At 36.8% G+C, this 26,877-nt stretch overlaps 4 protein-coding genes across 8 annotated transcripts in view; 3 read left to right on the top strand and 1 right to left on the bottom strand.

Annotated features, from left to right (window-relative positions):
* The window catches only part of LOC106176757 (S-adenosylhomocysteine hydrolase-like protein 1), a 53,420-nt gene extending 48,587 nt beyond the window's left edge, over nucleotides 1-4,833 (top strand). For all 3 annotated transcript variants that reach the window (XM_013559307.3, XM_013559288.3, XM_013559297.2), the window contains 8 exons: nucleotides 246-334; nucleotides 625-695; nucleotides 844-938; nucleotides 1,342-1,440; nucleotides 1,719-1,787; nucleotides 2,294-2,372; nucleotides 2,659-2,779; nucleotides 3,068-4,833. In XM_013559307.3, coding sequence (XP_013414761.1) covers nucleotides 246-334; nucleotides 625-695; nucleotides 844-938; nucleotides 1,342-1,440; nucleotides 1,719-1,787; nucleotides 2,294-2,372; nucleotides 2,659-2,779; nucleotides 3,068-3,074 — 630 coding nt within the window. In that variant the 3' untranslated portion in view covers nucleotides 3,075-4,833. The remainder of the gene's footprint in view (nucleotides 1-245; nucleotides 335-624; nucleotides 696-843; nucleotides 939-1,341; nucleotides 1,441-1,718; nucleotides 1,788-2,293; nucleotides 2,373-2,658; nucleotides 2,780-3,067) is intronic.
* A 142-nt stretch (nucleotides 4,834-4,975) lies between these two features.
* LOC106176786 (DNA-binding protein P3A2) lies at nucleotides 4,976-12,476 on the bottom strand. 2 transcript variants are annotated; one of them, XM_013559319.2, is made up of 9 exons: nucleotides 12,309-12,476; nucleotides 10,590-10,787; nucleotides 10,167-10,281; nucleotides 9,754-9,889; nucleotides 9,431-9,580; nucleotides 8,204-8,362; nucleotides 7,274-7,528; nucleotides 6,657-6,858; nucleotides 4,976-6,272 (listed from the first exon to the last, which is right to left on the bottom strand). In XM_013559319.2, the coding sequence occupies exons 2-9, from the start codon at nucleotides 10,777-10,779 to the stop codon at nucleotides 6,085-6,087; spliced, it is 1,395 nt and encodes a 464-aa protein (XP_013414773.2). In that variant the 5' UTR covers nucleotides 10,780-10,787; nucleotides 12,309-12,476; the 3' UTR covers nucleotides 4,976-6,084. The 2 variants fall into 2 exon arrangements, with proteins under 2 accessions (XP_013414773.2, XP_013414780.2); XM_013559326.2 differs by lacking the exon at nucleotides 8,204-8,362 and adding an exon at nucleotides 8,004-8,162.
* On the top strand, nucleotides 11,640-17,000 carry LOC106176801 (uncharacterized). 2 transcript variants are annotated; one of them, XM_013559351.2, is made up of 7 exons: nucleotides 11,640-12,027; nucleotides 13,052-13,243; nucleotides 13,941-14,137; nucleotides 14,631-14,761; nucleotides 15,099-15,253; nucleotides 15,607-15,699; nucleotides 16,103-17,000. In XM_013559351.2, exons 2-7 carry the CDS (start codon nucleotides 13,066-13,068, stop codon nucleotides 16,342-16,344), a joined length of 996 nt encoding a protein of 331 aa, XP_013414805.2. In that variant the 5' UTR covers nucleotides 11,640-12,027; nucleotides 13,052-13,065; the 3' UTR covers nucleotides 16,345-17,000. The 2 variants fall into 2 exon arrangements, with proteins under 2 accessions (XP_013414805.2, XP_013414790.2); XM_013559336.2 differs by lacking the exon at nucleotides 11,640-12,027 and adding an exon at nucleotides 12,485-12,567.
* A 3,686-nt stretch (nucleotides 17,001-20,686) lies between these two features.
* Nucleotides 20,687-26,508, top strand: LOC106181205 (uncharacterized). Its single transcript, XM_087016358.1, has 6 exons — nucleotides 20,687-22,394; nucleotides 22,786-22,950; nucleotides 23,386-23,528; nucleotides 23,756-23,889; nucleotides 24,199-24,330; nucleotides 24,665-26,508. Exon 1 carries the CDS (start codon nucleotides 21,796-21,798, stop codon nucleotides 22,201-22,203), a length of 408 nt encoding a protein of 135 aa, XP_086872484.1. The 5' UTR covers nucleotides 20,687-21,795; the 3' UTR covers nucleotides 22,204-22,394; nucleotides 22,786-22,950; nucleotides 23,386-23,528; nucleotides 23,756-23,889; nucleotides 24,199-24,330; nucleotides 24,665-26,508.
* Nucleotides 26,509-26,877: the final 369 nt, after the last annotated feature.

Here is a 26,877-nt window from a genome sequence, read left to right as displayed (position 1 = left end):
CCAAAAAAATAATAATAATAATAATATTAGTGATTTATTTTATTAATCCCCGTAATAACAAACAGTGAGGTTGTTTATTTATTTATTTATTTATTTATTTATTTATTTATTTATTTATTTATTTATTTATTAGCATTGGATATTGTATTATCTCTGCTACTACAACCAAATTCTTTTGATTTAGTGTAATAAATTAACTGCCTCATTTTAGCATTGATATGAACTTGGACGTTTTTTTCCTTCAGGTTGGCAAGGGCTGTGCTGCAGCTCTGCGAGGATTGGGCTGTGTAGTCATGGTTACTGAGATTGACCCCATTTGCGCTTTACAGGCATGGTAAGAAACATAGGTGGAGATACTGTGCAAGCTAGTCTTAACACTTACTCTGTAAATGTTAAGTTCATTATTTAGAGCCAAGTCATTTTAGGAATGTATTTGGACATGTTTTTCAGTGTCAGTTAAAGTACGAGTGAAAAAAAAAGGTCAAAATGCAAATTAAACATATTCACATTCAGCAAATGATATTAATTTGGAAGATTTTTGAAGATCCTTGGAAACTTTATCTTGACACAAATTTTATCTGTAAGCACTAACATGTTTATGTTGTTATTTCATTTCTCCTGTAGTATGGATGGCTTTCGTGTTGTCAAATTAAATGAAGTTGTCCGCCAGATTGACATCCTTATTACCTGTACAGGTAAGTGTTGATGATAATAATAATAATAACAATAACAATCATAATAAAAACAGTGTGTGGGTCTTCTTTGAAAATAAAAAAGATAGTAGTCCAAAGTTGGAATAAGTTGTTAGACAAAAAATTCTAAAAGTATTTTATATTTTTTCAGGCAACAAGAATGTGGTGACAAGAGATCACTTAGACCGGTTAAAGAACGGCTGTATAGTGTGCAACATGGGCCACTCAAATACAGAAATTGATGTGGTTAGTATTTCTTCTACTCTTGGGATTTTTTTTTTTTTTTCTACATTTCAACCAAATGTTGATGACAGTCTCTTGGGGAGGGGGGGGGTCTTGACACTGATAACAGTTGTTTTTTAAGTGGTTAAAAGAAATAAAATATTTTATTTTGTGAGAGAATATCTTGACCTAAATTCTTTTAACATACGTGCAGACAGTACACCAGCCAACAGAATTTTTTCACTGAGAAGATGATTACATAAAGCCATGATGCAATTTCAGCACAACACTCACAAAAATATTCAAAAGCCTTTCCTTTCTATAGATTATCTTAGCCTTGTCAAATGAAATATATACAGAGATATTTAGTTATTTATTTATTTTGAGTAAATATAATAATAGGTGGTATTGTTGCTATATATTATAGGGCAGTCTCCGCACCCCAGAACTAACATGGGAGAAAGTTCGCTCTCAGGTGGACCATATCATTTGGGCTGATGGAAAGAGGATTATACTTTTGGCTGAGGTAACTTCTAGAGCCTTGGCTATCAGTTGGTTTGGTTGAATTTTGATGGTTTTTATGAAGATATTTCCACTTTTTGTTAATTTCAAAGAAAAGATACAGTTTTTGAATCATTTGTGTGTGTATCAGTTGCAAATAATATTATAATGACTAGTAACTGAAAACTTAATGTAAACTTGCTGGTTTTCTTTTTTATCATACTGATAATGTAATATGTATTTTTTCTGATTGAAAAATAGAATAAATATGTACTTAGATTCTGCCCTATCTTGAACTTTTAGGGACGTTTAGTAAATTTGAGTTGTTCCAGCGTTCCATCCTTTGTTGTATCCATCACTGCCGCTACACAGGTAGGTGCTGCCACCTTAAGGAGTAATTATATATTACCAGACCAACAAAAGGCTCCTTTGTATTCTATCATCTGTGACATTTGTTTGTGCAGTCAAAAAGATGAAGAAATAAATGAATAGAAAGTTATTATTTTAGCAGGTGTGAAATTTTAGGTTTTTGTATCATTGTCACTATATCAGTCATTATTTTGGAGAGTGCATTATTTTAGATTTTATACAGTATCATCAGGGGCGGACGAAAGCTGTCTTCTGGGTCTTCCGTAATTTTTCAAGTTAACATTGACAGGAATCTAATTGGAAAACGGTTCAAAAATGGCAGATGTATCAACAAAGATAATTTGGAAGACTGTCAGAAAATATCTCTGGATCCGCCCCTGATAATGACTTTTATTATTTTTGTCATTGATTCTTTATGTCAGTCTGTTTTGAGAAGTGTGTAATTCTAGACTTGATACAGTATGATGATTCTTCATGGATTATAATTGCTGTGTTTTTGCTGGTTGCAGGCTCTTGCTCTCATTGAGCTGTACAATGCACCCCCTGGCAGGTACAAGCAGGATGTGTATCTACTGCCAAAGAAAATGGGTACGAGGGATTTCACTGTCTTTCTAAGCCAACCAAGACCTCTTATATCGCAAAAAAGAAAGAAATTATATGCAACAAAATAAAATTATTAAATAAAATTAAATTATTTACTTTGATAACTTATGTACATTTTATCATAAACTATAGAAAATTGTTCTAATTTTTTTTTTATTTTTTTTTTTTTTTTGTGTGTGTGTTATATGTTAAATTCACCTGTCTCCATCACTGAAATTAGAAACTTAAGATAAAAAAAAACCAAAGGTCTTAGCAAAAATTTCCCTTTCAGATGAGTATGTAGCCAGTCTCCATTTGCCAACATTTGATGCACACCTGACAGAGCTGTCTGATGAACAGGCCAAGTACCTGGGCCTTAACAAGGCTGGACCTTTTAAACCTAATTATTACAGGTATGCAAAATAATGTTTATTTAACATCTGTTTATTTATTTATTTATTTCAAATCCAATTACTACAGGTATGCAAAATAATATTTATTTATTTATTTATTTATTTATTTATTTATTTATTTATTTCAAACCCAATTACTACAGGTGTTCAAAATAAAATCTGTTTATTTATTTATTTATTTATTTATCTGGAGTAACTTCCCTTAACCCTTGAATTGGACTTAAAAAGAAAATTTCTTTATGACTTCTTAGAGTTACATTAACACAGTTTTTTTGTACTGTCTTTCAGATACTAATTATAAAGAAGAGAGTGGAAACCATGGGTGTCAACTTGTCTCCAAGTTTGTGTAATCACTTTTTCACTGGCAGTTATATTATGAGGTTACTGATGATGTCACATGTGGTGCCAAGTGTGATGTCACACAGATGTGAGGTCATCAGTGATGTCACACATACATATTGTCATTAGTGATGTCACATAATATCCTGTGATGTTACCAGAAGATTTATTAGAAAATATTTTGTTTTCACCAGTGGACATTACAAAAAAAATTGTCATATATATTCAAAAAAAAAAAAAGAGAATAAGTACGAGAGAAAAAATAAGAAAAAAAAGAAAACATACATAGATGTACAAGTCATTTTGGGCTACTCTGTACAAAGTAAGCACTGTACATTTGGATCATGTGATAATGTCAGCATTACACTGTATTATGGGGCCACTCTCTGAGACCATGTCAGGCTGGATAGAACAGAAAATATTGGTTTATAATCCATGGTGCCATCTTTTAGTTAGTATTTATCATTGGAATTGACAACTTATGAGAGTCCTGTAGCTGAAAGCTCTTAATGGAAAAGTGATGTTGTATTATTAGTGCATTTTTGAGGTAATTGACTATTTATGATTGGAAGTGACATAAGATGTAATTTATGAAATCTAAGGTAATTGATGAAATCATTTTGCAATGGATGCATTAATATTTGGCTTTTGTTTAAGTGTTTATGATTGATATTAGCTTTTGCAAACCTTTGGGTTTCATTGAGATGATAATACAAAAAACATGTTCATCAATGAAATTGGATTCGTATTATGTTGATATGACATTTAAAACTAAGGTTGATCATGGATTAAAAAAATTGCCAGCTAATTATTTTAAAGTCTTTTTTAAATGGCTGAAAGAGTAATTTTGCAATTAAATTTGTTGTTTGATATATAAAGGTACTACATTTTGATTTCTTAATTGTTAAAAGAGGAAATTAATTTTGTGAAAATTTTGATATTTAAACATCCTTAAAAGGATAAGGTAGTTGAAGAGGAAAAATTGAAAAGTGCCAATGGTGGCTAAATGAGCCCCAGTTGATATCAAAATCTAAGGAACAATAATAAAAATTTAGAAAAAAAATCCTTTTTCATGCAGAATTTTGTGCCAATAATTAATCCTCTCCCTATTGCTTAAAGGTTTCATTCTACTTCAGTTTTTCTACTTTTGAGGATTTGGATTATTCTTATAAAATTATTTCAATTTTTATGTACTACATCCAATAGCTTGTCAGTGTATTTTTCAGATTTTTCTCTTTTCTTTTTGGTTTGTGTTGAATTTATTCCTTTGCTTGCTTTTGGTTTGGCATGGTTTTCTTAGCTGCAAAGAATAGTTGTGTGTGAAATCGAGATGAAAGTCAAAACTGTATTATCATGAATTTGGAATATTATTCTTTCCTGTTGTTAAAGATTCCACTACCAATAAGGTTGATATTGCATTTAAACAACTTTTACAAATGTTGCATTTTATTCTATTAATGCATTTATAGTAATAAATGCCACCTTTGGTGTCATAGCAAAATGGGTTCTTCACTCTTGGAAAAATCTTTTTTGTGTGTTTGAAATACTTCTGGTGTGCTGCATTTAAAAATAGTGCACGTTCTGTGTCATTGTAAACTGGACCTGAGCCAGATAAAGAATTTCTTGAATTTTTGAAAAAATATGCATAGTTATCTCAGCAGAAATTGTGAGGCAAAAGAATAGTGATCAAACATATTAAACAGTTGAATTATAAATGTTCGTCTTGTTTTGTATACATTTTATGACCAATAGTCCTCGGATTGCAAACAAGACCCGCAAATTAGAATATACTTGTTATTTTAAGAGCTCTTTAAAAATTTGTTTTTCAGTTTAAATAATTCAGGAGCAGACAGAATGTCTTGGCTGAAAAACATTAAATTTATTTGTCTGCTAAAGTATGAAACTTTACATCTTCACATTTAAATTACAATTTGTACATTAATGATAGGGCTGTTAAGAGGACTTGGGGCGCATTTTACCCAAGTCCGCAGACGAGCCTTCAATGTTCCCAAAGTTCCAGACTTGCGAAATTCAACACAACTGCAAACTGAATCTCCAAAGAACACCACAGCTAGGCTTGACACATACAGGACATGAGGAAATGCAAGCATCAGTAAAGTGAATGTCATCTTCAGCTACGTTTGGCTATTGAAACACCAGCTGGAGCAAAAAATAAATAAAAGGAAAATAAAAATGAGGAAAAATTGTATTACTTTTACCAGATGAGGTGAATAATAAGTATTTGAATAAAGTGTACCCTAGTTATTATAATGACTCATTTACCTAGAAGCATCACGTCATGCTTGCCTTCAAATAACAGTGCTTCAACAATTTTAAGCGACTGCCTGGAATTCTTTACATATACTTTAATTTCAGAATATAACAGGACAGTCATCAAAATTTTTGGTTTATAAGAAAAAAAATGTAATTTTAAATACATGTGCTCAAAAAGATGTCTAAATATCTTATAAATTGAAAATGTAAAAAAAAAAAAAATCCCTGCTGATCGTATTAATTAATCAGTCTTTCGAAGATGTATTTTTCAAATTACACAGTACAAACACATGCAAAATCAATTCCTCTCCAATGTAATCATAATTCTTAAAAAGAGATTTCAATGAACAACAAAAGCTAACTTGAGTTAAAACATTTAAAGATTCTTCATCTTTTCAAGTCTTCTCTCCATTTCACTTTCTCTATGTGAAACTGCTTCTGTCACAGAATGATGCTCCATAAAATGTACTTCAGTTAAAAATAATGAATATATACAATGTATAATACACATTTACTCCCACAAATGAAAAAAGACTAAAATGCTGTTAAACATCCGAGTACAAAAGATGAGTGCCTTTTCTGTATTTAATGAGTTAAAATAAAGATTCCTGCTGATAAATTCAGACTACAAACGATCCTTACTGACCTAACATGATAATAATTACGAAGACTTTTAAACGATTAACAGAAAACTATGAACTGTCAGCTGAAGACACGGTGATGATCTCCACAGCATGCGTAGCATCCGGCACCGATTCGCTGTTGCTTTCTTGTGACTCCGAGGAAGGCGCCATGGCAACATGAACATGCTGATTTGATTGGTTCATCTGGTTAATGTGTGAGACGACAGTCTGGTACATGGAGACAGGGATCATCATACCTAGGAGACAGAGAGGGAGAGAGAATAGATAACCAACTGGCTGTCTGTACTGGAAAAACTCCTAAGCCTACTATACTGGGCCTTCTAGACACTCAAGTCCAACTAGCCCAATGCATAAAGTAGTAGCAAGTGATTGAACAGATTGCTACATTCCATTATACTGACAATTGGCTTGAAGCCAGTGTTAACATCACCACTGATATGAAAGATATACTGTTTTTAGCACTATGCACAATATGGTAGTAGTCTAATTAGTCAAATTGAAAAAAAAAAAAAATTCCTCAGTCCCAATCTTTCAGGAAAATCACAATGACGCACAGAGCTTAATTGGAAGAAACATGCACGCACGCACACACAAACGCACGCACAGCTGTCTTCACTTACTGTGCCCATCTGCTCCAAGATGTTCCCCTGTAAGAATAATCTGCCCGTCATTTAGAGTTGCCTCTGCCAATGTTGCGACAGCATGCGTGGCCGCCTCACTGTTCATTTCCACAGTGACAGGCGTCTGCTGACCTCCTTGCTGATTGGCTGCGACCTCGGCCAGTGTCTGCACTGCCTGCGTGGCTTCATGCCCGTGGGGAATCTGACATCATAAAGAAAGAATAGCTGTGATAATCAAACAAGCAGGAGCTTCACCTACAGTGGCCAATGGTTTTATAAGTAATACACAAGTTATGTGCTTCACACCAGAACTCCAGTCGGAAATACGCAAATAATCTATATAATCTCATTCCTGCTTAACCTTTGAAGCAATTTTTTGCTTATTTTAATACAAAGGAATGTCCTACCAAACTTGCTTACTGTAACAACACAATTCAAATACAGACAAAATTGGGCACAGAAATATCTAACATCTAAAAGTATTAACCTTTACACCAAAACTTGATCTACTACACTCATTAATAACTTGATGATATAGAAATTGATAGATAAAATATTCTTTATCCCCCCCACTTTGTAAACTTTGTAAATTTTTTTTATAACCTCTAATCACTCACCGCATGTACAACAGTGGCATGTGTACCATCTGGAAGTGTTACTACATTAGGACCATTGCTACCAGTGTCGATCTGTATAATCGACAGCGTGCCATCGGGGTTGTTAATCGTCTGCATGACGGTCTGTGTGTAATGCTGCTGGACCGAGGAGTTATTAACGTCATTGGATTCTGTGAACTCGGGAAGGAGGTCTTCTCGGCCGTGGTATTTGTAACAGTTCTTTACTATTGTTCTTAGTGCATGGGTCCAGGAAACCTGAAAGTGATAGAATGGTATATTTCCCAACTGGCATACTTATAAATTTAACAATGACTGCCACTATGACTTTTAGTGCAAAACACATATACAGACTGGGATTCATTTTGTGAGAGCACACACATTAAGGGATAATCTCTGGTAGATTGCTGGCAAAAATTTTAAGCTAAAAGCCAAGTTTTGATGGAGGAATTTCAAAATGGCTACATTGTATTTTTTGCCAAGAAATGACAAAAGAAATGAAAAGAACTTTCTGCACAGTGTTCAGCTGAGTTGTAAATGCTGGTTTTCCAGCCACTATGTCAATTTCTTTCCACAAAAACCACAAAAAGGTCAGCTTTTGACCAGCTCCTTAAAATGAGAAAAAGCTACAAATCTCTACGTGTCATCCCCATCAGTATCAATGGTCATGTCACCTTTTTCTCTCCAGGCTCACACAGCAGAAACTGGCCATATTGATACAGTGTTTACCTACCCTCTTTTTCTCTTCATCACTTCTCACATCGCACCTGACGTTAGCCCAGGGTAAGTCCCCTGGCCACCAGATGGGGCGTGCTTCTGCTCTACCCCAGGCAGGCTTACTGCGCCCAGTTGAAAATTTCAGCATTTCCGGAATAAAAGCACGCAGTTGAGCCTGGGGATGAAAATAAAGGCCGAATTTTAAAACGCGTGTACCTTTTTTTTCTGTTCATCAGTCCTGACATCACTACGGACATTAGCCCAGGGAACGTCTTCGGGCCACCAGAGAGGTTTGAACTCGTCTTTCCCCCAGTTGGGTTTCCCTCTCCCCGTGGAATATTTCAACATCTCGGGGATGAAAGCTCGAAGCTGTGCCTGGAAGACAAGAGCAGCTGATGCTGATTCTTATAACCTTGTCTGACTACCTAGTGGACAAGAGAAATGGATCAGTCTGGAATGTATGCCTACAAGCAATGGAAAGTTTAGGGGGGGTGGAATTCTTATTATCAGACAATCAGAGTTAGATAGCAAGGCTGGCATATATGCAGACAGTAAATCAGGATTTCCCTATACGTTTCAAAGAAGAACTTTAGTCCCAAAATTCATCAAAATTTTTTAATCAAAATTTAAGTTCAAAATAAATCCACAGTCAACCTAAAGTATTGGTTAAAACATTATCCATGTCTTTCTTATTACAAAACACGCAAAGTATTTCATTTAATTGAAAAACACTTATTTATTTTCGATCAAAGACTGCCATACACACACATTCTTTTAAAACCAGCTCCAGGTAAACTAGATACACTCAACACCAAGTGGTACACAACATATTGATTATCCACAAAATCTTGTCTGCTGTTGTGCCTGTTAACATCCTAAGATCACAATGACTGTTTTTTTATCATTTATAAAATATTTTATTATTTTATTGTTTGTTGGTTTGTTTTTGGGCATTTTTAAAGTTAAGCACAATATAGGTGCTGATAAAATGACAAAATCAGCTAAATAAAAATCATTCTTTTTTTGCTGTCACTCACTGATATAAAACCATACGAGTGTTAGATCATTAAATCATTTTTTAAAAATCCTGGAAACTTATATCTTTATCATCAAGGCTTACCATATCCAAAACTGTTGACAAACTTATATTGTACAAGATGTTTTTTTTTAGTTCTAAGATTCTAATTTTGAGTCTCTCTCATAGCAGAGATAGAGAAAGTGGATTTTATTTGTAATGTTATAAATTAAGAGTTTGAAAACCAGCTAATAAAGCAAAATTTCCTCAACAGTTTTGGAAAGATCATACCTTGCCAAGTTGGTAAAAAGGAGAACATTGCTAAAATTGAAAGTTTTTTTTTTTTTTGCTATATCAAAGTTGAATGTGTTTTGTATGCTGTTAAATTTTTACCAATATTAATCACAATTTCAATATAATTGTCTCACCTGTGTCATCTTATCCACTGGAGTAGGGATACCATCAATGACAAGAGGCGGTAATTCGTGAAGCCCCACGAGATCTGCTGAAGGTTGAGGAATCTGTTGAGACAGCGCCTGCTCCAATTCCTGCATAACTGTGTTACGACTGTTACGAACCTAGAAATAAAGAAAATTAGATTAAACACCGAGCAAAAATCTGACAAATAGTACAAGACAAAATATGTTTTACTACTAGATGATGGCAATAAATCATTTAAATTAATCAATTGATCTGGATTCAAAAGTACAGTCCGGTAAGATATATACCATATTGGTCTGAGCATACATACCACGGTTTCCAAAGGTTGTGAACCAAATACTTTGTAAGACTGTGTGGACTGTGACGGCTTCCCAGGAGTACAACATAATACCACAGCTTGCTGCCCTACTCTGGTTGTGAATTCATCTATGGTGGCTTTTAATTTCCTACAAGTTATACGACCAAACTGAATAAAAACAAGTTTCAAGGTTTAGACCTAACAAAACCTGTGGCACAAATTGTTAAGTTTTTAGTATGTCAGAAGAAGATTAAATCTACAACCTGTATAGCCCTGTTTATAGTTGCAAGTAACAAACAAACAGACAATTAAGTCCACATAAGCATCAACTTATCCTCTGACACCAAAAAACTTTTTCTTTTGGTTAATATGTTATTTTTGTTGACCTCAAAAAAAGTGATACCACACTGCTTTGACCTCCATACCTAAGTAACCTTGTTTGTTGTCTTTTTCTAATAGAAGGGTTCGTTTCAAATGAATGTGGCCTTTTTCTTTTCCTTCCTGTGGCAATAGCAGCAGCTGCAGCAACACCAATGGGACCTGAAATATTCAAATTATCACATCAGCCACACTCTACTTCTCATGATAAAATAGTAAGCTATAAAAACAATTCAGAAGTCTGACATACTTAATTATATGTTTTTACAAAAGAAGATAGCAGTCTCCATTTTAGTTCCATTTACCAGAATATCTGATAAAGGGAAAATTACTGAAAGGGGTTTTTGTTTTTGTTTGCTTTAAAGCTTTTTTTTCCCAAAACTGGGTGCATGGTGAACGTAAATGTAATACTACACATCATTCTGAAACTTAATTCCCACTAATCAGGGACTAAAAGCTCCCTGTAATACCTGCTGCAGCCAGCTGCGTGGCAACATCGTCCGATCCCAAAAGGTCGGTATGGTCAAAGGAGCTCTCTGGTGAGCTAGGCTCACTGTCCATATCGTCCGATATCATGGAGTGATGGCTCATGTTGTGGTGAAGCTGACTGCTGTTATTGATGGACGATGTGTTGATTGTCGTCACAACGTGGTGCGACATGGCAGCTTCTAGACATGAAGTAAGGAAAGAAGAACTCTTGAAATAAGTCATCATTTTCATTTCCATTAAATTGTAAGGTAACAACAAAGTACACTCGATTTAAGGCAATGCAAACTCTACATCTAATTTCCTATTATCTGCTCATGAGAACCATGCATTTTCAAAATTTCAAGAAGAAAGCTTGTCAAATTGCATCCAAATCCTACTGAACAAATTAAGAGACTTGTAATATTAAGAGTATGCAACTACACAGTGAAGAAAACAGTAGAAGTGTAGACCCAGAGTCAAATGAATTTTTTATTATTTTGAAAAGCATTTCAACGAGGCAACATTTCAAAATCAAAGATCAAACTCAACATTCAAGCTTCAAAAGTTAAATTGTGGTTGGTGCATGGTTGATGGGGGGCCAGGTGGTGTGAATATTGAGTAGATTTATTTCATTGTTATGTGAATTATTCAGCAGGGAAAGACTCAAAAAGCTCTGTCATCCAATTCTCTCACATATTCTACACTGTAATTACCCTTTTTCTAGAAAACTATGACTTCTGTTATGCTCAAACCAGCTTTTTAGGCAAGTTTGTCTCGCCCCCCCCCCCCCCCCCCCAAATACTCCACACACACATAAAGAACAAATTGATGAGCGCTGCTCTTAAAATAAACAGCAAAATGTGAAATGTAAAACTTGCATTTTTTGACAACCGTGCTAGAGTTGAATGTAACACTAGCAGGCATAAACGTTTTCCTTCATTGGCCTACAATTGGTGGTGTCATTTATGTTCGTTACAATCACCATATTGAATAGGGCAGAAATTCTTCGTTTCCTTGTGAAATTCCTCAGCACATATTCCCGTTACGTGAAAAGTATTAAATATGTAAACATGCTACTAGTTTTGAGAAGCATTTTACGTTTTGTAAGACCAAGCGAATTTAAGTGCGCCCTAATCGAAAAATAATGGCGTGACTGCACAACAACGACCAGCAACTGACTCGCCGCCAGATACCGCCCATCGGATGAGAATGAGAGCGGCGTTTTGCGAGAGATATAAGCTAAAAAAACAATCCAACATTTCTAAAATTGTCCCAGACAAGTTATCTTGAGAGTCAAGCGTGGTCTATCACTGGGGAACATTTGCGACTGCGCCAGAGTCTGCGCGAATTTGCACCACTTTCGAGAAAGATGTCTGCTAGGGACAGGGGGTGATAATTCTTCAAATTTGACAGAATTTTCGCTTTGTTTTGTCCAAAAAGGTCAGTCTACTTGAGGCCAAGATCCATTTCACCAACAGGGTGGTATTGGCGCTTACAAAAAGGAGACGACACATCGAGAATTTTCGACACAAACATTGCCGAAAATTTTTACTTTGAGCAGGTGCCCATTGCGACTGCGCGGGAAACAAAGACATACCCCTACCCCCACCACTTTTCATCATAAATTACTTGGAATCTATCAGTTACAGGAAAAATCTAAGAACGGTACCATTAAGATGAAGGGTTAATTTACCGTTTTCTTTTACTTCATTTTCACCTACCTCTTGAATTTTATAATAATAATGGTCAAATATATCTCCAATTTCCAACAACAAGCTGCGCAATTTTGTCCGTTTGTAACCGCGAACTGAGCATTTTTTCGCAATAGTGCCTTAGAGGGGTAGCATAGATTGAGATTAGCAAGCTGTAAGTAGGTCAATTTAACCGTTTTTGCGCATGCGTGCCAGTGACCTAATTTAGTGACAACATGCATGTGTAGCTGGTGGTGTGCAGGCTTACTGAGAGGCGTTTATTTTTCAAGTACTGCGATTTTATTTATATCATGATATCACGCTTGCTTGTAATATTTTTTGAGTTTTGCGTGGGATGGCAGGGAAAATGTTTGAAACCGTCGAGGCAGCAACAAGACTTTCGCTTGTTTTAGTCAGAAACTATTTCTTTACACTCATTTGTTTAGAAAATACAGTACAGTACATTGACTAGTATCAGAGATATTGATCGAGGCTGTACTACCCTGCAGTATGCAAAAAAAAAAAAAAAACAATTTTTTTTCTTTTTGTCATACATAATGGAAAGTGCAAAAAGAAATGAAAAGGATTCGTTATTCTTGAACTCACACTTTTCACATTGTGAGTAAAATTTTGTGGAAAAATCTAGACAAATATAATCGTCTGTTTAATTGCAGTACACTTGGACATTATGGGGGTAGTTACAATTATTATTTAATACCCAAATAGTTTAAAATACACGCTGCATTGCACTTTTTAATGGATTAATATTCCAGTCAGTTGTTGAGCTATGGCAGATGAAGAACTAGATGCAGAAAAGTTGCAAGCAGCTGCAAAACTTGTTGAAGAGAGCCCCCTCTGTGTTAAGACACCCTTGATAAAAGATGCAGGAATTTTCTTCCCCACCATCCCTGCTCTACAGAGTGTCAGAACATTGTCTTTGAAACTGGAGAATATGCAAGTGACAGGTTAGTGATAATGAACCAATCAGTAATCAATCAGTCTATCAAGCAGTACATACTGTATTTGACCGCAGTCAACAATCAACTTCATTAATTAAGCAACACAAAAATAGATTTCCAGGCCCTACAGATGGTCTGAAAATTAATTAATCGGTGATAAATCAATAAATGCTGTTTACAGACGGTCACTAATAATAACCAATATAACATGAAGGTAGTTGGTATCTGCAGCACGAAGTAAGAGCTTCTTTTAAACAACAGCTAAATACAGAAATATACTTCTTGCATTCCAATTCATCAGGGAATGAGATGCACTGCTTTTGTAGAAAGTAAACAACTTCAGCTATTGCTTAGGAAAAAACTTATTCTGAGTGAGAAGCAGAGCTATTGTAATTTTCAGATATGTCTTTTTATTTACCTATAACAGTGCAGTCACTAAACAAAATTCATGCTGTGGATATCATTGAAGACATGCTTTGAAGGGTATTAGTAGGTTAGTGATATTTTAAAAAAAGCTACTTTTATATGTTAAACAGTTTCATACCAAGATATTAATAGGGAATAACAAAAAATCAAAGGTGGCTTGATACATAGAAACACTGGAGTGCAGAAAGAAAGTCTTATATAAAAAAAACCTGTCACTGCCATTGACATAACAATAAACTTAATAAAAATGCTGAGATTATCTTCACTTTCGTCTCAGGTTCATTCAAGGTGAGAGGGGTCAGTAACCAACTACAACACCTACCTGCCAGTGTGACCAGTGGAGAGACCAAATTGATCACAATGTCAGCAGGGAATTATGGCAAAGCATTTGCCTACGCCACTGCCAGACTGGGTCTTCAGGGCCTGGTGATTATGCCTGAGACAGCACCTGCCAATAGGGTAACTGTCATACAGGTGAGTATGAATTTAATGAGGATAGGGATGAGAATTTGAATTACCACCAAAACACCTTTGGTCATGGGTGAGAAATAGAACCCTTTGGCAGAATATCAACGTTCGTCAAACACCGAATCGGTGATGGCACATGAAGAAGAAGAAATGAGAACAAATTTTGTTCAAAATTTTGTGTAAAGATCAAGAATACATTGTTTTGGGAATCGGTTTAAACTGAAAGATGATGCAATTTCAATAGGGAGGTTCTTTTTCTCAATCTATGGACCCCCCCCTCCCCCTTCCACCTCTCCTAAACTGACCCAATTTGAGAAATGTCATAGAACCAAGATCAAATTTTGATTCGCAGTGGAACTCTTCTGTCAACCACCCACCTCCCACCCAACCACCTTGGGAACATCCCTGCCAACAGGCCTGAGCAGTGAAAACACCATGTGTAGTTTATTATATCTACATGTATACGGCCGTAGCTATTATTTAATTCCCATCTTTCTAGGACCTGGGTGCAAAAGTTGAAAGATGTCCCACTTCAGAGCTGGAGCCAACAGTGACAAGATATGTCAAAGAACAAGGGATGCTTTACCTTCACTCTTTTGATGATTTTAATCTTGTGGCTGGACATGGAAGGTAGAATTAGGAAATATTTAGTTTTTTTGAACCTTTAAAATTTATTTTAGTCTCTCTCTCTCTCTCTCTCTCTCTCTCTCTCTCTCTCTCTCTCACACACGCACTAATGCACGTTATTCATTTATTTGTCAAAGGACAAAGAAATTAATTTGGCATATAGTGATTAACAGCATACATATAATTGGCTCAAGAATTAAAGGTGATACAATACTGTACCTGTTGGTCAAATGTTCATTATTGACTGAGACCTGAAGTAGAGAGGATAGTGTTATAAGTACTGGTATTCTGGGAAAAATTCATTTTTCCCTCCTTCCTGGTCTTTCATGGTTTCTTTCAGCTTAGGCATTGAAATCCTAGCCGACCTGTCTCCAGAGAAACCCAATATTGTTCTGGTGTGCTGTGGGGGAGGAGGGCTGGTTGCTGGAACAGCTGCTGCCATTAAATTCTGCGGAGCACCAGATTGTAGAGTTTATGCAGTCGAACCTGTAGGAGGTAATGATTTAATAATTTTGTATCTTCAGTACTAAGAATGATATAATTATCATTATTTCATGATTGAATATAATGAGGAAAGTTTCAATGCCTTAAGTGATCTAAAATTTGAGGTATTGAAAAAGCCCTGTTCCTAAACTATGACAGTTTTGCCTATTCATAAATAAAACCTTTTCAGTGCATTTTGTAATAAAAGAAAAGAAAGCTGAAACATTGTATCACTACACATTGTGTTTAGCAAGTTGATTTGTTCTATGAAGAATTTGTCACATATATTGAAATATCGAGTTTCACTAAATCTCTCAGAAAAAACTTTTATCATTCAATATGTATAATGTTCAATTTCATTGTAGCATGTACCATGTATGACAGTTTTAAGATGGGGTATCCAGCAAATAATTCAAATATCAAAACTGTAGCAGCTGGTCTGGCCCCTCCATATGCGGGTATGTATTAAATGAGTGTTAAAACTGATGAAGTGATTCTGGATCTCATTTCTGTGCATTTTGAATTCTAAAGAACTTGGACTAAAAGTTATGTCAAATTGTAGACCGAAATTTTCATCTGCATTAGTCCTCTCGCACTTCAATCTAGCCTCAACCGTCTAATTTTAATGTAAACAACCTGGAAACGTGAATGCAGAAAACAATTGTTGAAGATCTAGTCTATTTAATATACTATATTTTGTATGGAAAAATAAGATAAAATGTGTTGAAACTCCTTAATTATATCTAATTTGATAGTGTGATAATATGAGAATAAAAACATTTGCATGCATTTATGTCTTACAAGAAGCAAAATTAATTGGCGATACTACAGAGAGTACACACACGAATTGATATATTTCAGGTAAAATCACATACAGGCTTTGTAAACAGTTTGTTGAAGAAATCCTTTTAGTGACAGATGAAGAAATCGTTGCTGCTGTGGCAGCACTGTATAATGCCGGATTAAAAGTGGAACCCTCAGGTGCGGCTGCTTTTGCAGCCTTAATGGCAGGAAAAGTCCCAGACTTCCAGGGAAAAAATGTGGTTGTTGTGTTGACAGGGGGCAATGTTACCCCTGAGGAGCTGTGTCAGTTGTTAAAGTAGTGATATGTCTTGTTTTGTTATGAATAATTTATTGATAATTATTCCTGATTTTTAAATGTGCCTGTCAGTGTGCTATTTAAAAGCTTTTTGATGATTATTAAAGAAATTATAAAGTTCAGCGTACTGTATTTGTGGGGACTTTAGAAATATGATATCAGGTTATGTATGACAGTGGCAAGTAATGTAAAAGAGTTTTCAAGTGTTTAGAGATAAAAGCACCTGTGATTAATTAATGAATGGTTTCTCTTTCATATTTTTAATTCTCAAAATACTAAAATGGTCTAAAGGTATCGACAGTGATTTGATGATTTTTCTGTCAAATGAGATTTATTGTTATAATGGTCAGTAATATTTATGCTTAAAATTTATTTTTAAGTTATAACAGGGATAAATGTGAATTTTGTTGTTTTATAGGCTGTTTTAGCCTGCGCAATGTAACTTCTTCAAGTTTCCCATGGAACCCTCAAGAATAACTATATATGTTTCATTCCTTCCGGGAGTGTGTTTTTTTTTTTTTTTTTTTTTTTTTTTTTACCAATATGTTAAAAATGGGGCATGAAATGTGTAGCCAAATTCAAATCAATGCAAATACAATTAATTACACATTAAATGGTATAAGATTGTTATATAAAGAAATAAATCAATATTAAAATTAACCTTGCTTAATCATTATTATTTTCAAGAGGTATTTATGGAAAAAATAGGTGAAAGATCTTGAATCAGTTTGTTCAGCAAATATAAAACGGTGGACAAGGACATTTTGACTTCAGCATGTCCGGCTCAAGGATGAAAATTTGGTCGATGTTCCCTTGTTTCATTAATAGGGAGGGGCTTGTACCTGCTCTGCCATGACCTATGATCTGCCACAGAACAAAGTTACTTGTACCTCCTCAATGGCTTTGAGACGCTTACTGACTGTAGTACAAGAAAATCTCTTCCAAAGGATTGGGAGGAAGAAAAATGCAAAAACTAGATTTTTTTAATTTAACGACAGTTTTTGTCATTTTGTGTGCGTGAAATATTTCTATCGCTATAAAGGGCATTGTCTTCACCAAATAAATGGTCTGGAAACTCTTACCCGTCACACAAACACATTATATTGGTACATTATATTGGTGTAAAAACTCATTTCCTGACTCTCTATTTTTGAATAAAAGTTTAAACACTTTTCAACGAGAATAAACTCCACACGGACTACACAGTTCCTTTGAAACCAAATTACCTCTCTGTTTTATTTTGAAATTTATATCATGCAATCGTAAGCTTACCAACCGGACTATCAACAAGAAATGCAATGCACGTAATCTTTGGGGCCTATCTATAACTAGAAAGCACTCCGAGAGCGCAGACCTCCGCCAGGGCAGCAAAGTCTTCACCCAACGCCGTTTCACCCCTAAATTTTCATTCTATATTGATTTAGTTTTTTTTATTTATGATTATTGATTGATTAATGATCCGTTCCTTGGCCCACTTCTGACAGTTCCAGAAAATTTCATCAAAATCGGTCCATAACTTAGTTTTTTATTTTTAATTATTGATTGATTATTGACCTGATCACCACCAAAACTAATCATCTGTTCCTTGGCCCACTTCTGACAGTCCCTGAAAATTTCATCAAAATCGGTCCATAACTTTTTCTGCAATGTTGCTAACAGACAGATAGACAGACAGACAGACAAATTAACTGAACCAAAAACATAACCTCCTTGCCGGAGGTAATAATTTTGAACAACGCCATGTGTTGCACAACGTCAGGAGAAAGCCAATGGAGGTTATTAAATAGTAAAAGCCATTGACATTTCTTCATTTTGGTCGACACATCAGAAAGAGAAGACTATACTTATCTCCCCTTAAAACCAATGCTCCCATGGATGCAGGGGCGGATCCAGGATTATTAGAAGGGGGTCCGCGGATGCGATAATCCTGATAATAGAAGAGTTTGGACCGACCTGTGGTTCTCAGAGTGTTACTTAAACTTACAGAATAAAACTCGCTAGTTGTCTCTGAAACTCTGGGTGATCGACTGCACTTCTCATGTTCAATATCCATAACATCAATACTCTTCATTGTTAACATTTCATTAATTAAAAAAACATGTAAAATATAAACGGCTATAACTGTCTGTTATCTCTTATTACTGTAATTGAAGTAAGCCATCATTGTCTAGAGGTACTTTTGTTATTTAATATATGGGATATTTACAAACATGAACGCTCGGGTATCGCAGTACATCTTTTCGCTTGGACATACATTTTTTCTCTCGATAATTCCTAATGAAATTTTTTAAAATGTTAAATGGACATATATATGGAGAAGGCAGGCGAAGCAAGTCCCGATTTTCAAGGAGGGTCAAGTCAAAGACCACCTCACTGAAAAAAAAAAAAAAAAAAACAAACAAACACACAAATGGAGCTGTTGTGTGCCTGGTCATGAAAACACTGATAATAAGCAATTGACTTATTAACATGTAAGCTCTAGTGTTCGACAACTTAGGTTGGTGTGATCGCCAGGGAGATGTGAAAAGATGCCAGTGACCACTCAGACTTAAAACAATGATAAAACGTGTATTAGTGCATTTTTCAACTGAGGTTTAAGGGGATAAAGTAAACGCATAAATGAGAAAGTCATTACCTATATCAGTAGACGCTTTATATAAAAAATATGCATTTGTTTCTACTGCCTGGTATAAGTAAATCAATATTTTTCATCTGACCTACTGCTACTTTCTTTAGTTTCGTAAAAACGCAATAACTTGTTTTTCATTTCTCAGAATAACAAGTCGGTTGATTACAACATGTATTTCAAAGTATGTTGTGGCTGTACCTGCTAGGCCCAGTGTACTTTCAATCGACTCACTACAATTTACTACAACCAAAACAATCATGCTCCCTGGGATGCCTCGAAAATGCAGTCACTCACAACCTATTACATCATCCACATTTTGGATCAGTGTTCGAATACGCACGTACCATTGTGGCGTGTGAGAAGTTCACGTCTACCTGTTCCAGTTTAACCGACATAGTGTCCATTATAATTTTGGGGAGAAAGTATATTGCTCAGAAATTTTCATCAAATTTGCCTGTACATTTCGAAGTCACTACTTAGTGCTTATTACTCTTATTATAAAATAAAATGATAAACAAAACAATCAAAACAAAAATAGTTAATGGAATGCTCATGTTAATAAGATATTATAATCAAATATGGGCATCAGTATCAAACGCCATCCCCTATGAACAAGTTGATCACTGATGACAACTGGAACGCCACCATGTGACTATACATCACTGAAAGCATAAAAGCGCGGAATTTTGAAAATTCGTTCATTCAACGCAGACAACTCTGGAGCAACAAGAAGGATGCCATGTACTGCGCCCCGTATCAAGCAAAAAGGACACAGGAGTCAACTCACATTTCTCCGAATCTTTTCCTCATCCCAAGTCATCGCATCGCTCATCGACATATTATTTCTTACACACGCAGTCATCTGGACGGTGGATTCGACGTTTCTCTAAGCTGGCCAGCTAAAACCTTCGCTTCTTTCCACGAGGAATCGTCGCTCAGGAATCTTCGCAGGATACATCACCGGCTTTCTGCTGTTGTGGGCTGCTTTATTGTAGTGTCGTTGCATATATTTCCATGCATTCCAGGTTTCTACTTATTATATACATAGGTAGGAAAAGTCACTAATCCGTTTTTCTTTCTGTTAACAGGATTCGATTATGGCGATTCTCGGTAGAGCTCCCACTGACAACTGCAAGGAGAAGAGAGCCCACATCTACACTTCAGCTACTTAGACCAATCCTTGGTCCCAGCAAGTCCCGTCATGGTCTGTCTGCAAGGTGCCTGCACTGTGGCATGTGGTGTTCCAAAGAGATGGAAACCAATTAAAGGTAAGCCCGATTATAGAGTGCTAACATAGGTAGGAAAATTCATTAATCTGTTTTTCTTTCTGTTAACAGGATCCAATCCTTGGTGCCAGCGAGTCCTGCCATGGTCTGTCTACGAGGTGGCTGCACTGGGGAAGCATCCAAGGCATGTGGTGTTTCAATGAGATCGAAACCCCTTAAAGGTAAGCCTGTATCCAGAGTGCTGACATAGGTAGGAAAAGTCATTAATCCGTTTTTCTTTCCGTCAACAGGATCCAATCCTTGGTGCCAGCGAGTCCTGCCGTGGTCCGTCTACGAGGTGGCTGCATTGGGGAAGCGTCCAGCGAGTCCTGCCATGGTCCGTCTACGAAGTGGCTGCATTGGGGAAGCGTCCAGCGAGTCCTGCCACGGTCCGTCTACGAGGTGGTTGCACTGGGGAAGCATCCAAGGCATATGGTGTTTCAGTGCCCACATCTACACTTCAGCTTATTCGACCAATCCTTGGTGCCAGCGATTCCTGCCATGGTCTGTCTACAAGGTGGCTGCATTGGGGAAGCGTCCAGCGAGTCCTGCCATGGTCCGTCTACGAGGTGGCTGCATTGGGGAAACATCCAAGGCATATGGTGTTTCAATGAGATGGAAATCCATTAAAGGTAAGCCTGTATCCAGAGTGCTGACATAGGTAGGAAAAGTCATTAATCCGTTTTTCTTTCCGTCAACAGGATCCAATCCTTGGTGCCAGCGAGTCCTGCCGTGGTCCGTCTACGAGGTGGCTGCATTGGGGAAGCGTCCAGCGAGTCCTGCCATGGTCCGTCTACGAGGTGGCTGCATTGGGGAAGCGTCCAGCGAGTCCTGCCACGGTCCGTCTACGAGGTGGTTGCACTGGGGAAGCATCCAAGGCATATGGTGTTTCAGTGAGATGGAAACCAATTAAAGGTAAGCCTGTCTGCAGAGTGCTGGCATAGGTAGGAAAAGTCATTAATCCGTTTTTCTTTCTGTTAACAGGATTCGATTTTGGCGATTCTCGATAGAGCTCCCACTGACAACTGCAAGGAGAAGAGGGCCCACATCCACACTTCATCTAATTCGACCAATCCTTGGTGCCAGCAAGTCCTACCATGGTCTGTCTACGAGGTGGCTGCATTGGGGAAGCGTCCACTGAGTCCTGTGGTCTGTCTACGAGGTGGCTGCACGGGGGAATCCTTCAGCGAGTCCTGCCATGGTCTGTCTACGAGGTGGCTGCACTGGGAAAGCGGCCAGCGAGTCCTGCCATGGTCTGTCTACGAGGTGGCTGCACTGGGGAAGCACCCAAGGCATATGGTGTTTCATAGAGATGGAAATCTTAAAGGTAAGCCTGTCTGCAGAGTGCTGACGTAGGTAGGAAAAGTCATTAATCCGTTTTTCATTCTGTTAACAGGAGTTGATTCTGGCGATTCTCGATAGAGCTCCCACAAACAACTGCAAGGAGAAGAGGACCCACATCTTCACTTCAGCTAATTCGACCAATCCTTGGTGCCAGCGAGTCCTACCATGGTCCGTCTACGAGGTGGCTGCATTGGGGAAGCGTCCAGCGAGTCCTGCCATGGTCCGTCTACGAGGTGGCTGCATTGGGGAAGCCTCCAGCGAGTCCTACCATGGTCCGTCTACGAGGTGGCTGCATTGTGGAAGCGTCCAGCGAGTCCTGCAATGGTCCGTCTACGAGGTGGCTGCATTGGGGAAGCGTCCACTGAGTCCTGCCATGGTCCGTCTACGAGGTGGCTGCATTAGGGAAGCGTCCAGCGAGTCCTGCCATGGTCCGTCTACGAGGTGGCTGCATTGGGGAAGCGTCCAGCGAGTCCTGCCATGGTCTGTCTACGAGGTGGCTGCATTGGGGAAGCCTCCAGCGAGTCCTACCATGGTCCGTCTACGAGGTGGCTGCATTGTGGAAGCGTCCAGCGAGTCCTGCAATGGTCCGTCTACGAGGTGGCTGCATTGGGGAAGCGTCCACTGAGTCCTGCCATGGTCCGTCTACGAGGTGGCTGCATTAGGGAAGCGTCCAGCGAGTCCTGCCATGGTCCGTCTACGAGGTGGCTGCATTGGGGAAGCGTCCACCGAGTCCTGCCATGGTCCGTCTACGAGGTGGATGCATTGGGGAAGCGTCCAAGGCATATGGTGTTTCACTGAGATGAAAAACCCTTAAAGGTAACCCGCGTTATTTGGGAGAGAAATAAACTTATATTATTTATTTGCAGTCTTTGCCATAAGCTTTTAACCTTACTGACCACTCGTACTTCAACTTTCCTAAAATCTGTTGGTCTGAACAAGGATTCACTGGTCCGTATACAAATTTCAATACAGCTTGACTGGATTGCATTTTAATGTTATTATTAACAAGACCTTGACATTTTTAGAATAATGACGTAACAGTTACATTAAAAATTAAATCAAATCAAAAGATCTAATGGTCCAAACAATAATTAGTATGTCACAGTCATTGATTACACAGAAAATTATAGAAATAGTGATGTAACAAAGGGTTGGTAACTTAATAAACTGTCTTAATAATAATAATTGGGAAATGTTACCGTTGTAGAGAACAAAAAAAGGAGATGAGACCCTGGAAAATCGCAAAGTGAAAACAAATTGGCTGGACAGCAAGAAGTGCAGTGACCTGATAGTGCTGGGTTTGCTTTGGAAAAGCAAAGAAGCTGACTTGAAGGCTTACTTTTCACAGTTTGGTGAAGTCAACATGGCACAGGTACGAACTGCTACTCATTAAGATCATTGATGTGGGTTTCATGTAAATTTTTTTTTAAGTTTGTTTTTAATTTTAGACGAAAAGGATTAAAATGGAGCAATCCACAGTTATTACTGGTATCAAATGATAGCAATTTCGTTCTTCTAATAAAAAGCTAACGCCGCAGGTTGATTTCCATACACAATTAATGAAAATTAAACAAACTAGACAAGAATTCACTTTTGTTCATACCTTAAAGCGTTGAAGTAAATCCAGATTTATTGAAAACATCTAATCATAATTCTCAACCATGCACCGTTATAAAACAATCCACTGTGACCGCAAAAAAAATTTCCCACGGCCATTAATCACACTTTTGGGATAAACCACTTTTTTAAAGTTAGCACTTTGAAGGAGGGAGATAAAACTAATGATATTTTTCCTTTCTGTTTACAGAATTCGATTATGGCAAGCCCTGCTAGAGCCCCCACTTTTCGTAAGAAGATTCCAGCCGTGGTCTGTTTATAAGGTGGTTGCATGAGGGAACATCAGAGGCATAGGGTGTTTTACTGAAATGGAAATCTTTCAAGCCGTAAAAGGTAACTCGTGTAATTGCGGAGAATAATACACTAAAGTAATTTTTCGTATCTTACATTTTTTTTAGATAAAGCCCTTAACCACATTAATTTCATAGTTCACTTTCACAAGGCAGTGTATCTTCCCCTTGACACACTTCTGGAGTGAAGAACGTTTTAATATTAGTGGGTTGGGTATGGGGGAAAAGGTAAATGGGGAAACTAATGTCTTCTAAATTTCTGTTTTGAAGTTGGGCAGATAGCATCGCCTAACCTGATGATGGTCCACTTTTGCAAAGTTAAAATGGAGAAAGCAATATCACCATATGGGATTTCAAGAGTCCTTGCCTAGTTGTGATACCACTGTGATTTAGGACCCTTTAAGGTAAGTTATGGGCCAGGGTAGAGGGTGAACAACGAACTTAATTGTCATTCATTCTACAGATATTACAAATCTTATGCAACGGCAAATTCAACAAACTGGACATTTTGTGCAACATCTTACACAAAATTGTTATAAATTACTGTTTAGAAACTGTTGTCTAGTAACTAAATGTAGACATTTGTTTTCTATTTACAATTTACTCACCGAAATTCATATAGCAGACATTTTAGAATCCAAAAGCTCTTTCAATTTGTCACAAACTTGCAAAAAGAAACACTGGTACAAAATATTTTGAAATCCAATTTTCAGATATTTATCAGTCTCAATGTGACACACGTGACGTTGTCACTGGTCTAGAATACCAGGAGCTACTGCCCTCCCCCCCCCCCCCCAACCTCACCCTCAGTGCAGCGGTTGTGGTACTAAGAGGCCATCGTGCAGGTGAGCTTTTATTTTCATCTGTTTATATTGTTTAGATCGATAGGCGCTTTTGTGATTCATATGCCTTCCTTTATCCCTCTTATTTTCTAGTCACTTTCTTTTTGTAGAATCTTAGCCCTCTGCTAAATCATAATGTGGTTTTCTTGTGTTGTATTATAGAAGTAAAATAAAATAAAATAAAATAATCATGTAAAGAAGCAAAGCATTATGAAATATCAAAATACTTACTAGTGTTAACGGTGTGTAAATACCAGTGACATGCATGTTCTTTGTTGCAATTATAAGATATCAATTGCTTTTGATACTGTGTGAACATGTTACCTTTCATTTGTAGGCTACGAAAGGGGAGTTTTCCAGAAATAATGCCCGAACATAGATACCGCCAATCCTAGCCTAAATGTCCAAGATGTGAAACATTTAATGGCGCTAGCAACGAGCCTCTGTAGCCACTTTCATTAATGATCGGACGTCCTAGCAGTCTTGGTTTTTAAGTACACAGCTTGTCTGAAAAAAAAATAGAGAATGTGGAATGGCAATGAAGAGCGATATGCTGAATGTAAGAGGAATACAATCTAATAATATACTCAGGTCTTTTGGATATTGAGAATTTTTGCGGTTCATGGGTCACAGATATGAGTTGAATTGCATTTAGTAATTTTTATTTTTTTCACCTATGACAGCGAAACGTTTTATTTCAATAGCTTAGGAAAAAAATGAAGTTCAGGATGATCATTCATAATTCCATAAGTGATGAGATGATCATAAGTGATAAGATGAATTGTGGTTTTGTATGAAAAGCTTGTCTGTCTCTACGGTTATTATAATAATTATTTTAAAAAAAATTATTGAATATCCAGTTGCTTTGTCCACATTCTAAATGCAGATAGGTTTTTGCTCACAAATCATTGGTGTTACCACCACTTATGGTCGGTTGTGTTTTATTTCAATCTTAGTGATGTAGTGATTTTTCAAATTTGTGCTGTTGATGATGTGGAGTTGTTCGTCAGTATAGCGTTTGAGAAGATCATAATCCGCACACTAATCTCAACTAACCCTCACATCTTTGTAAAATCTGACTTCATGTAAATGCTTTTACATGAAGACGTTTTACATTGATAGCTTGTGCAAAGTCTTTAAAGAAATATTTTACGTTTGAGCAAAATATTTCATTTTATTTTTGCACAGTCTGCTCCTCGTGAGGGATGGCTGGGTGCACACAATCATCCCTCAAGATAGAGGATCGCACATTACTTATATTACTAATGTTATGATTTTCTCAAGTGTTATAGTTGACAAATATATCCAATTCATCACATATGCACTTTTTTCTCCGGATCAAAAAATTCGCATTGAAATTTACATAGACGGCCATCAAGTGTAAAGTGAGATCTGAAATATTTCAAAGCAAGCTTGCTTTATTCTTTACTTGTATCATACAGGTAGTTGCGATTGCAAAGCAAAATTACATTTGAGAAGTTTATATATGTCAAAGTTTAGTTTAAACCATTGAGGTGTCTGGGTAATAATCATATTACCATTTTTTATATATTTTATCATTAAAGAGAACTATATATATTCGAGTTTTGATGGATGCTTTCAGTAATTGGGTTGAGTCGCTTTATTCACGACTTCATATCCCCCTAGATAAAGTTAAAATTAGTCTCAGTTTAATTGTGTTAAGACTCTAGTAAATGTCTTAATTGGCTTCAGTACCACTTTCTGTAGAAATTACTTCGGCAAATTCTTGTGCTTCATCTTGAGTACCAGTATAGTGTATATAGAGAAAAGTTTGTAGTCACAAGAGAAAGTTTATTCAGCTGCACCACGGGACGATGTTCTTGAACTGTAAGGCGCTGTGCCAATAAAAAACTTAAGTTATCATGCTATAAAGACTGAAGTATCCGGGCGTGGGCACTTTCCCGGCATTCCCCACGAAGGGTTTAGACGGGTTTTTCCCCCAAGGCCCGCAGACATCGGGTACCAGCTTCCGACCACAAGAGCAACATTATCGGACTGTATGTGTTCTGATGTTAGATGATAAAGACGGGAATGGAAATCTTTAAACTTTAAATAATGCGACGTTCATTGATTCATTTCATTTACTTAATTCATAATGATTACTACAGTACTTTTTAAAATTGAATGTTACTGTATATAATAGTTGAATAAAATTTTATTCTCTAATTTTTCTTTTTGTTAAAAGGAGGAAGGCTTGTACAGATGGCAAAATAATCACCAGACTTGCGAATTGATTTTAATGGATGTGCACGCGGCTCGTTTAATTATCAGTCGAAATTATCTTCTATTCAATCGCCCCTTATCTTACTTAAATTTAAGTTTTGGCGATTTCTGTCACCCCAGTGTCTTCCATAAAATCAGGCAATGTCCAGGTGATAAGTTGATATTTTTAAATTTAATTTATTTATTTATTATTATTATTTATTTATTATTATTTTTTTTTTTTTTGGAAATAAAACTGCGGTGTTGCGGAACTTTTTTAGCCGGGAATAACTCGAGCCGATACCAAATTGGACACTTTTTATTCTT

The sequence above is a fragment of the Lingula anatina genome, chromosome 6 (genome assembly GCF_051362555.1).
Source record: "Lingula anatina isolate TDL-2025a chromosome 6, LinAna3.0, whole genome shotgun sequence".
Classification (NCBI taxonomy): Eukaryota; Metazoa; Brachiopoda; class Lingulata; order Lingulida; family Lingulidae; genus Lingula; species Lingula anatina.
The sequence above is the reverse complement of the archived record's forward strand: the minus strand, read 5'-3'. Positions and strand labels throughout refer to the sequence as shown.